This window comes from Dermacentor variabilis, chromosome 1 (assembly GCF_050947875.1).
Source record: "Dermacentor variabilis isolate Ectoservices chromosome 1, ASM5094787v1, whole genome shotgun sequence".
Lineage (NCBI taxonomy): Eukaryota > Metazoa > Arthropoda > Arachnida > Ixodida > Ixodidae > Dermacentor > Dermacentor variabilis.
The window spans coordinates 29,783,921-29,796,198 of NC_134568.1; the positions used below are offsets into that span (position 1 = coordinate 29,783,921).

At 49.5% G+C, this 12,278-nt stretch overlaps 1 protein-coding gene across 1 annotated transcript in view; it reads right to left on the minus strand.

Annotated features, from left to right (window-relative positions):
- Positions 1-1,171: 1,171 nt before the first annotated feature.
- Positions 1,172-12,278, minus strand: part of LOC142570657 (uncharacterized) — a 91,739-nt gene continuing 80,632 nt past the window's right edge. Inside the window, exon 3 of the mRNA XM_075679017.1 lies at positions 1,172-1,687. Coding sequence (XP_075535132.1) covers positions 1,648-1,687 — 40 coding nt within the window. The 3' untranslated portion in view covers positions 1,172-1,647. The remainder of the gene's footprint in view (positions 1,688-12,278) is intronic.

The window sequence follows — 12,278 nt, forward strand, 5'->3', positions numbered from 1 at the left end:
TAGCATAGGATGCCAGCGTGTGAGATATTAACAAACATGTTCAAGGAAAATCGATATTTAGAGTTCGATGTAATTGCAGAACATGACAAGCTTGACGAAAGAATGATACACCGCATTACAACCAGGACAGGAAACCGAGGGCCTGCCTAAAACATAAGACGTTATCCGGTATTTCTTCTCCTGCATTTTAATCTTTCTCTCGCCAGACTCATCTCGAATATCAGAGGAGTCGCGATCTTGCACGACGACTCTTCGCGTGCTATTAAGAGTCAAACGACCCACACACAAATGTTGACTCTTGTTTTGTGACTCTACCCGCGCGAAAATGGGTCTTCGTAAGAAAAAAGAGAGTCAAGTTGCCGTGACTCACTTTTTACTCTCTTTTTTCTTAGAGTGTACTTACGGGGCCGGGTGATGGAACTTTTGAGGCATATACACGTAATAACTTATTGCGATGCCTCTCCTTATCAAAACACTGACGATAATGGCGGAATTACTGCGAGCACCATAATCGTGGCTGTGAAATTCGCGAGAAGTGTCAAGAACAGCTCCCACTGAGTAAAAACCACTTGACTGCTCCTCGTTCACTCCGTAATGGTAGGCTGACAGAAAACGGCGCCAGCGACCAGGAACACTACAGTGCATACCTGCACTCGATCTTTTTTGTTGAGATAACATTCAGGCCCTAATCGGTCAATATTCTAGGTTCCCGCCATAACGAGCAGACCACAGGTCCCTCTTATATCTATGGCAGAGGTGAACACACTTCTCCGCATACGAAGATGTGTCCGTGTCCTGCTGCACTTATTCCAAAGAATTTCCGAAATAAAGGTTGACAGGACTTCTTAGCGAGAAGTGCAATAGTCCTTAGTGCAATGCCAAGTGAACTTTATCCTAGTGTGAACAAGATTTCATTCGAGTAGGCCAGAGCCGAATGGTTTTACAATACCTTTCGTCTGGCCTGGCACGCAAGTGATTACGTGGTGCTGTCCACATCACGTTGTAGCCTCTGAAATGATTGCGCTCTCGTTGCTGGTGTTCCCAGGAATAGTATTGAAAATGAGAGGAACAGTAAGAAGGAAGTGACATTTTCTCCCCTTTTTTCTTGCCCCGTAGCGTCGCGCTTTAAAAGCGGGATCGCGGAATCTTTCTTAGGAACGCCACTTCAATTACAATAACGTTTATTTCAAGCACACAGAACAATAAAACATTCACACGAATAAATTGCGAAAATAAAAAAAAAATCAAACGATAAACAAAGGCGCTGAAAGAGAGCGGCGCCCCCGCTTCGCTGCACCATCGTCCCGAGTTCGGCGGCGCCGAGACTAGCTCGCAGCGGTAGCCGCGAGCGTGCTCGACAAGCCTCGGCCGACGAGACCAGCAGCTCAGCGTGGCGGGGTGAACAACCCGCCTCCACGCGTCTAGGGAAGAGACGGGTGTTGCCCGCCACGGTGACGGCAGCGAGCGCACCGTCAGCTCCTCGGCTGCCGGCGATACAGGGCGGGAGGCAGCACGAGCGCCCGGAGGACCTGCTGCTGTTCCGCAGGGACAGCTGGGACGCGGTGCTGCCGAGATGACGGCCGGCACAAGCGCGATGCTGCACCAGCTGACGGGCGCCTCCGGTCGACATCGCGCTGCGTCCCGAGCCTACACCGCCGTACGGCCGGCAACCCTGGGCCAGGGCAACCTGCCGGAAGAAGAGGAAATTGTGCGATTCTGTGCGACTGAGCCACGAAGAGGATCAATAACTCTTAATAAATATCCTAATAAACTTAACACGTCTTAATAGATACGCACCAGCTCTCATATTTTTCTACTGTTTACCTTTATTTACTCAACGTATTGTCAATTGTATTTTTCACTTCACTGACTGTATTTCTGGCCTATACTCTTGCATTTTTGTTCAGATCATTGAAGTTCACATGATCTTTACGCCCTTATGCCCCCTTATGTAATGCGTTCAGGCCTTTAAGGATAAATAGATGAAATGAAATGAAATGTGTAACATTCGGCACTCGCAGGAAATAAAATATTTTGTATAGCAGATTGAAAGCCCCATCGGACCGTGTAGGACTATTCGAGTATTCGGGGGTGTCTGAAGCGGCTAATAAGGGGGTTTCTGTACGGATAATTTATTATGCTGCAGAGGAAACCATAGTTATTTCAAATTCTTTAGTTTGAAGAATGAACTGAACATTTATCTGTCTCTTCTAGGCAAGAAGGCCTAACCGCAGTCACATGACGTTAGAACATTATCGAAGTTTTGCCCGAAATGATTCGCAACGATGTCACGAGGACCAAGGCGATTTTAGATGTTTGTTCAAGGAATGGGAGCAAGGAGAAGTGTATGCAGAGAAATCTTATAGGCATGTGTAGATACACCAAGGGCTTTGACGTCTCTGTGTCAGAGGGGTAACTAACCTGTGCCCCTATAACAGGATAATAATAATAATATTTGGGGTTTTACGTGCCAAAACCACTTTCTGATTATGAGGCACGCCGTAGTGGAGGACTCCGGAAATTTTGACCACCTGGGGTTCTTTAACGTGCACCTAAATCTAAGCACACGGGTATAACAGGATAGGCCATGTGTGACAAATACAAGAAATTTACAGAAGCCACTAAATGTCCCGCGCTATTCCATTAAGTGATATTTGTGATACCTATAAGTAGAATGATATGTGAAGGTAATATACATTATTTATTCTGTATTTACACACAATAATAGTGCGTTTACTGGTACTACTTTGTTGGTCGAATTTCCATGCTATACATGGTGTTCCAACTAACGTTAGCCAAATTGTTAAAGAAAGCGTTTACAGTATAGAATATGAGCTCCCACAGAGTTCGGTATTCAGTCCTCTTCAGCCACCGGGACAGTATTGTTATGTAATTACATAGCGGGCCAGAGAAGGTTAGATAAAGAAGATAATAATTTTTAAATTAAGAATATGTCTTTCGACGAGGAAGCTTTGGTTAAGTCATTCACAGCTCTCAATGAATCTTTTTCAGCCCGATATGTCCTGCGTAATTATTTTTTTCAGCACTTTCCCTGTAACAAAAATACGAAAAAATGACGTGGTTTTAGGCTTTCGTGCTCCGCGACGCATGAGCTCCCAAAAACTAGTAGAATAAACTAACTCCCCTCATTCCACGATTCGGCAACCACCAGGCCATGGCGAAGTGGAACACCGGAGTTGGAATGATTCAGGAAATATTCCACACATTTTCCAACAATCGGTATGGAATGTAAGCGGAATGATGGACCAGTCGGCAAGGTGGGATGGCAGTGGAATGGGAGCCCGAGATTGCGCACTGTAGTTTGAGTGGAATGGGCACGTAGTCCTGGAAAGGTAGTGTCTATTTTACATGAGTCTACAAGACAAGAAAACTTGCCAATAAGACTAAAGTAGACGTGGTAAATTCATTACACTTCTCAATTTTGACTCAATATCGGCTCTTTTAGTATTCACCTACAGGTGACTACCTCTGCAGCGGTAATTATAAGGAACACGGTAGTCTACGCTTTCGAAGACCCGGGAGAATTTCTGCATTCCGATCTTGAACCGCATTGAAAGACAACAGCTTGACCTGTACGACTCAAGGATTGAGGCCAAAAACAAATGGTCACACCCTGCGCAAGTCTACATTGATTAGGAAAGCACACGATGTTTTTTTCAATCACTGTCTATTACCGAGAAGGTGCGAGAAGAGGTAGAGAGGCGTGGTGAAAAAAATGGTGTTCGTAAACGCTCCAGTGGCTGTGAACAAAAAGAACAGATCATACCGCAATACATATCAATGCGTTTCGCCTTTTGCTTCATGTTAGTCTTCAAAGGAACAGAATGAGCTAGCTGGACGCATGACATGTGCAAACGTGTAAGATTATTTTTTACTTTGCTTCACTATACTCAGAATTTCGTCAGAATAATGAAAGATTTTGGAAAATGGTCGATTTTATTCAGAAAACATATAAACCTTGCTTGTATCGCAACGAAGAGCACGGCGCGGGGCTTCCTTTAGTATCCCTACCGGGCCCAATAGATTCAGGCCCTGTCCGGCCCGGGCCAACCCGGTTCGGTTCAACCAGTTAACCCTTGAGTGTATGCGAAGCATGCTGAAGTTCTCCGTTATTTTGAAGATACTAAACGCACACAAATTTGAAGAGGTAGATTTCACTGGGTCACTTTCAGCTGCAGTTGCTGTTTTAATGAATAAATAATAAATGTGGGAAAATATTTAAAATAAATTATGGGGTTTTACGTGCCCAACCCACTTGCTGATTACGAGGCACGCCATCGTGGAGGACTCCGGAAAGTTTGACCACCTGGGGTTCTTTAACGTGCACAGGCCGCCATTGGAATCGTTTAACGTTAGAACGTTATCTAGTGAGGCGAGTCTAGCCGTGTTATTGGCGAAATTAGAGGGTAGTAAATGAGATATAATAGGGCTCAGTGAGGTTAGGAGGACAAAAGAAGCATATGCAGTGCAAGAAGCGGGCACGTACTGTGCTACCGGGGCTTAGCGGAGAGACGGGAACTAGGAGTCGGATTCCTTATTAATAAGGATGTAGCTGCTAACATACAGGAATTCTATAGCATTAACGAGAGGGTGGCAGGTCTTGTTGTGACAGTTAATAAGAGGTACAAACTGAAGGTAGTACAGGTCTACGCCCCTACATCCAGCCATGATGACCAGGAAGTCGAAGGCTTTTATGAAGACGTGGAATCGGTGATGGGTAAAGTCAAAACAAAATACACTATACTGACGGGCGACTTCACTGCCAGGGTAGCTGGAGACAAGTCAGTGGGGGAATATGGCATAGACTCTAGGAATAGCAGGGGAGAGTTATTAGTACAGTTTGCAGAAGAGAATAATCTGCGCATAATGAATACCTTTTTCCGCAAGCGGGTTAGGCGAAAGCGGACGTGGAGGAGCCCGAATGGTGAGACTAGAAATGAAATCGACTTCATACTCTGCGCTAACCCTGGCATCATACAAGATGTAGACGTGCTCGGCAAGGTGCGCTGCAGTGACTATAGGATGTTAAGAACTAATTAGCCTAGACTTGAGGAGGGAACGGAAGAAACTGGTACATCAGAAGCCAATCAATGAGTTAGCGGTAAGAGGAAAACTAGTGGAATTCCGGATCAAGCTACAGAACAGGTATTCGGCTTTAACTCAGGAAGACGACCTTAGTGTTGAAGGAATGAACGACAATCTTATGTGCATCATTAGGGAGTGTGCAATAGAAGTCGGTGGTAACTCCGTTGGACGGGAGACCAGTAAGCTATCGCAGGAGACGAAAGATCTGATCAAGAAACGCCAATGTATGAAAGCCTCTAACCTTACACCTAGTATAGAACTGTCAGAACTTTCTAAGTTAATCAACAAGCGTGAGACAGCTCATATAAGGAAGTATAATATGGATAGAATTGAACGTGCTCTCAGAAACGGAGGAAGCTTAAAAGCAGTGAAGAAGAAACTAGTGTTGCGTTTCGCCTGCAACGCGCGGTTTTGCCGGCGCGACTGCGGCGGGGCGGCAGACATTTTGGCCCGTTCGGCGTCGCCGCAACGCTCCCCGCCAGGCGTTTCCAGGCGTTTCCAGGCATGTTCCGATGCCACGTGTCTTCATGTGCGTGTGTGAGTGTATGTGCCATTGTGGCCGAACGGCGGCGATGCGATAGCAGGGGGTCACCCTCTCCTTCCAGTCATTGTGCCCGACCAGAGGCGCTCCGAGAGCCGAAGTTACCTTCTCCTCCCAGTCTTTGTGCCCGACCGGCGGCAGTGTGCGTCACCTTAGCCCATTGTACAATCACGTGCTCGTCTATTGAGGGGTTCCTTCTTGCCCTCAACTGCGAGAGTATAAAAACAGCTGCCCCCGGACGCCAAAAGGAGGGCTCCGATTTCTTCTGTTGAGTAAAGTGCTCTCCCGTCTCTCTACTTCGGTCAACCTGACCGCCAACTCTTTGCAATGTTAAAATAAACAAGTTGTTTTGTTGTTACCAGTCGACTCATGCTTTGCCGGGACCTTCGGATGCTTCCAGTTGTACCCCAGGCCGCCAGGCCAACGCTACCCTTGGGGCTTGCGACCCAGGTACAACCACGGGCGTAAGCGCCGAGTCCCCAACCGATCGCACCAGCGGTGCGACCACAACAACTCGCGCCATCGGTGCGATCCAAACAACTGCCTGCCAGCGGTGAGATCGCGACAACGGAGGCCAGCAGCGAAGAGATGCAGTTGACTGTATGCTGAGCAGCTCAACAACGATCCGGGAGCAGTGCAACGAGCCCTGTGTGATGACTGGTTGCCTGCAGCGGAACGACTGCGCTGAACTCTTGACTGCGAGGTTTGGTGAGTGCGGGACTTTCTTCTTCTGAGCTTTGCCAGGCTTTTGTTAGTGTCAGAAACAGAGCTGGTAATTGTGGTTGTCGTTGCTGCCGGGATAGTTTGCGGCAAGACAATAGTAAGCAGTAGAGAAAGCAGCATTCAGAGCAGCCATGGATTTGAAGTCGTTGCGCAAACCGAAATTGTTGGAGCTTGCAAGAGAGTTGGGTCTGGATGTCTCAGACAAACTCAGAAAACCGGAACTGCTAAAGGCTATTCTTGAGTTAGAAGCTGAGGATGACGAGCTGTCGGAATGCCTTGAGACCATTGAGGAAAGGGAGACTGCAAAAAGACAGGAGCGCGAACTTAAAGAACAGAAAGAGCGAGAGCAACAAGAGAAAAAAGAAGAGCGTGACCGTCAACACGCTTTGGAAATGAAGCGTCTCGAGATAGAGATGGAACGCGCTCGTAATGGAAGTCAGGCACACGGTGCAGGAGAACGCGTATTGTTCAAAATGACTGACCTGATGCGGCCGTTTAAGCTTGGAGAGGACATTGGTTTGTTCCTGGTTAACTTTGAGCGAACGTGCGAGAAGCAGGGGTTCTCTCGGGAAACGTGGCCACAGCGCTTGCTCACTTTGTTACCCGGCGAGGCGGCCGACGTAGTCGCTCGCTTGGATAGAGAGGAGGCAGAGGATTTCGACACAGTGAAATCGAGTCTTCTAAAAAAGTACCGGCTGTCTGCGGAGGCGTTCCGTCGGAAGTTTCGGGAAAATGAGAAAAGCAGAAGTGAGTCATACACAGAGTTTGCGTACAAGCTTATGTCAAACATGCAAGAGTGGCTCAAAGAAGAGAAAGCGTTCGGTGACCACGATAAAGTTCTGCAGTGCTTCGGGCTAGAACAGTTTTATAGTCGGTTACCGGAGAACGTGCGGTACTGGGTCTTGGATAGGCCAGACGTTTGTACGGTGGCTAAAGCCGCTGAGCTAGCCGAGGAGTTTGTGACGCGTCGGGCTCGCGGAGCTAAGGACGGTCAAAAGGGTGAATTTGGCTCGAAGTTTGAGAGGCCGAAGTTCCCACCCATGAGAGCAAAGGGGAACACGCGTAGTGCGGATGCGAGTGGAAGCAGTGCGACCGAACCTAAGGAGACGGCGGCAGCCGAAGCCGAACGCAGAAAGCGGTTCGAGATGAGGCAAGCGCGCGTTTGTTATACGTGCCAGAAGCCGGGTCACTTTTCGGCGCAGTGTCCGGAAACAACACCAAAAGTTGTGTTTTTTTCAATAGGCAGCACTGACGAGAACATGAAGCTTCTCGAGCCTTACATGCGAGACCTCCTCGTGAACGGGAAAGAGTGCCGAGTGCTTCGCGATTCCGCAGCTACAATGGATGTAGTTCACCCGTCTTATGTAGAACCCCATATGTTCACGGGCGAGTGCGCATGGATCAAGCAAGCCGTGGAAGCTCATAGCGTGTGTCTGCCGGTAGCAAAAGTGCTTATTGAAGGACCTTTCGGAGCGCTTGAGACGGAGGCGGCAGTGTCATCTATGCTGCCCCCCCAGTACCCGTACCTATTTTCAAACAGGTCCGATCACCTCCTGCGCGTGAAGGGGCTTTTGTTTGGTGAAGCTAGTGTTCAGGCCTTAACCAGGTCGAAGGTTCGGGAGCTCGCTGCAAAGGCGGTAGTTGCGGGGCCGACGTTATCAAACAACGAAAAAGGGTCAGAGGTGCAGCAAGCTGATATTCAGAGCACGCCCGAACTGAATAAAATTGAGTCTGTAACGTTAAAGGCACCAGATACTGGAGAGGAAAATCCCGATGCGGGAAAGTTAGAAGAGCTATCTACTGATTTGCTCATCGCGCCTACGTCAGACGGACTTGATAGGTTGCTAAAGGTCAGCCGGTCGGCTTTGATAGCCGAGCAAAAGAAGGATGGTAGCCTAGAAAACATACGCTGCAATGTCAAGGAAGGTATCGCCAGGAAAAATGCGCGTTTTGTGGAAAGAGGTGGAGTCCTGTACCGGAAGTATCTAGACCGCAGAGGAGTGGAGTTCGATCAGCTGATCGTGCCTCAATGCTATCGTCAGGATCTGTTGCGCTTGACGCATGGGGGTTCGTGGTCCGGACACCTAGGAGTTAAGAAAACTAAGGACCGTCTCTTGCAAGAGTACTATTGGCCAGGGTGTTTTCGGGACGCAGACCATTTCGTGAGGACATGTGACACCTGTCAGCGGGTGGGCAAACCAGGGGACAAATCAAGGGCGCCGTTGAAGTTGGTACCTATCATTACGGAGCCTTTTAGACGGCTCGTTATTGATACAGTGGGACCTCTGCCGGTAACAGCCACGGGGTACAGACACATTTTGACTGTGATCTGCCCAGCGACAAAGTTCCCTGAAGCAGTGCCGCTTAAAGAACTCAGCTCAGTTGAGATGGTCAATGCACTACTGTCCATATTTGCGCGAGTTGGTTTTCCTGCGGAAATCCAATCAGATCAGGGCACAGTGTTTACTAGCGCTTTGACGACAACTTTTCTCGAAAGGTGTGGGGTAAAGCTGCTACACAGCTCAGTGTACCACCCACAGTCGAATTCCGTTGAGAAGCTCCACTCCGTCATGAAGCGCGTGTTGAGAGCCTTGTGTTTTGAACATCAAACTGACAGGGAGCTGTGTCTGCCTGGGGTGATGTTTGCGTTAAGAACCGCGCCGCATGCAGCTACGGGGTTTTCGCCAGCTGAGCTGGTGTACGGTCGCTCGCTTCGGTCTCCGCTTCGCATGCTTCGAGAATCATGGGAAGGCAGGGGCGACGACCCAGTCGTGGTGGAGTACGTGCTTAAGCTCCTCGAACGCTTAAGAAGGGCACAGGAGTTGTCAGGTGAAGCAATGACAAAGGCCCAGCAGAGGGCCAAGGTTTATTATGATCGGACAGCCAGGGCCCGTCGTTTTGAGGTGGGCGATGAGGTCATGATATTGCGCACATCGCTAAACAACAAACTAGACGTGCAGTGGGAGGGCCCAGCACGAATTGTTCAGAAACTGTCGGACGTTAACTACGTGGTAAGTCTGCCAGGAAAGCGGAAAGTACAGCAAGTTTACCACTGTAATCTGCTCAAACCTTATAGACAAAGGGAAGCAGTGGTGTGCATGATGGTAAACGTTCCTGAAGAGCTTCCGGTCGAGCTTCCGGGACTAGGCTCAGTGACGAACAGGGAAGACACCGGTCAAGTCATTAGTGACCTTATCAGTAAAGCACCGCTGTCGCCCGAGCAGAAAACCGAACTACACCAGCTATTACAAGAGTTTCAAGGTCTGTTCTCTGAGAGGCCTGGTAGGACTTCTGTACTTACTCATGATATAGAACTTACCTCCCCAGAGCCAGTACGATCCAAGGCGTATCGGGTGTCACCCCGCCAGAGCGATGTTATGGAGGCTGAGGTAAAGAAAATGCTACAGCTCGGTGTTATTGAGGCAGGTGAGAGTGATTATACCTCCCCTTTGATTTTAGTTGAGGTACCGGGCAAGGAACCTCGTCCTTGCGTCGACTACCGCAGGCTTAATTCCATCACTAAGGATCAAATTTATCCCATCCCTAACATCGAGGAGCGCCTTGAGAAAGTTAGTAGCGCTCAGTTTATTTCCACCCTAGATCTTGTCAGGGGATATTGGCAGGTTCCACTTACAGAAGAGGCTAGTAGGTATGCGGCGTTCATTTCACCAATGGGAACATTCCGTCCTAAAGTGTTGAGTTTTGGTTTGAAGAACGCGCCATACTGTTTTTCAAGCCTCATGGATAAAGTGTTGCGGGGACAGCAAGAATTCGCTTTACCGTATCTAGACGACGTAGCGATATTCTCGGCATCCTGGTCTGAGCATATGGCACACTTGCGGGCAGTGCTAACCCGCCTGCGCGAAGCGGGCTTGACAGTAAAGGCTCCTAAGTGCCAGTTAGCACAGGCCGAGGTTGTCTACCTCGGTCACGTGATTGGTCAGGGTCGTCGCCGCCCCTCTGAAATAAAAGTAGCCGCTGTGCGAGACTTTCCGCAACCGCGCACAAAGACCGATATTCGGTCGTTCTTAGGTGTCGCCGGCTACTATCAGAGGTACATCCCCAGGTACTCTGATATCGCGGCTCCCCTGACGGATGCTCTAAGAAAGACAGAGCCTCAAACAGTCGTCTGGGACGAGGCAAAGGAAAGAGCTTTTAGCGCCCTAAAGAGTGCCCTAACAAGCCAGCCTGTGCTACGATCGCCAGACTATACAAAAGGGTTCGTTGTTCAGTGCGATGCTAGTGAGCGAGGCATGGGCGTTGTACTGTGCCAACGGGAAAAGGGAGAAGTAGAACACCCCGTCCTGTATGCTAGTCGTAAGCTGACCAGTCGTGAGCAGGCGTATAGCGCCACCGAGAAAGAGTGTGCATGTCTCGTGTGGGCCGTTCAGAAATTGTCATGCTATCTAGCCGGCTCGAGGTTTATCATTGAGACGGATCACTGCCCTCTCCAATGGCTGCAGACCATCTCTCCCAAAATTGGCCGCCTCCTGCGCTGGAGCCTCGCTTTACAACAATATTCCTTTGAGGTGCGTTACAAAAAGGGGAGTCTCAACGGTAACGCCGATGGCTTAAGTCGAAGCCCCTAACGTAGGAATCAGCCTCAAAATTGTTTGTTACTGATGTTTTTCTTCCTGAGGCAGGATTTTTTTTAACATATTGCTTTTGTTTAGTGTTTCAAAGTGATGATATGCTTTCTAGTGCAATTTTCCATTTTGTGGACGCGTTCTGAGTGATGCTAGACTACTGTAAGGAACTAGGCAGTGGTATAAAAAGGGGAAAGAGCCTGGCAGGGCTTAGTGAGGGTTGTGCCGTGCTTGCTGACTGAGCGGTTGAGTTTCAGCGTAGTTCTAACGCTTGCCGGGAACGAGAACAAAAATGTGAACTCTCCCGAAGTCACTTTGCAGTGTCCCGTGCGAACCTGAACGAGAGAACGAGGCCTTCTCTGTGCGCTGCGCTCAAGAAACGTCGAGGGACGCCCGACTTCGGTTATGAGCATCATCGAGCGACATCCCTCCGGACAGCGGATGCAGTCCCCTGCCCATCGGGATCTCCTTCCCCCGGCGGGGCGGTCTGTTGCGTTTCGCCTGCAACGCGCGGTTTTGCCGGCGCGACTGCGGCGGGGCGGCAGACATTTTGGCCCGTTCGGCGTCGCCGCAACGCTCCCCGCCAGGCGTTTCCAGGCGTTTCCAGGCATGTTCCGATGCCACGTGTCTTCATGTGCGTGTGTGAGTGTATGTGCCATTGTGCCCGAACGGCGGCGATGCGACAGCAGGGGGTCACTCTCTCCTTCCAGTCATTGTGCCCGACCAGAGGCGCTCCGAGAGCCGAAGCTACCTTCTCCTCCCAGTCTTTGTGCCCGACCGGCGGCAGTGTGCGTCACCTTAGCCCATTGTACAATCACGTGCTCGTCTATTGAGGGGTTCCTTCTTGCCCTCAACTGCGAGAGTATAAAAACAGCTGCCCCGGGACGCCAAAAGGAGGGCTCCGATTTCTTCTGTTGAGTAAAGTGCTCTCCCGTCTCTCTACTTCGGTCAACCTGACCGCCAACTCTTTGCAATGTTAAAATAAACAAGTTGTTTTGTTGTTACCAGTCGACTCATGCTTTGCCGGGACCTTCGGATGCTTCCAGTTGTACCCCAGGCCGCCAGGCCAACGCTACCCTTGGGGCTTGCGACCCAGGTACAACCACGGGCGTCAGCGCCGAGTCCCCAACCGATCGCACCAGCTGTGCGACCACAACAACTCGCGCCATCGGTGCGATCCAAACACTAGGAATAGGCAAGAATCAGATGTATGCGTTAAGAGACAAAGCCGGCAATATCGTTACTAATATGGATGAGATAGTTCAAGTGGCTGAGGAGTTCCATATAGATTTATACAGCACCAGTGGCACCCAAGACGATAA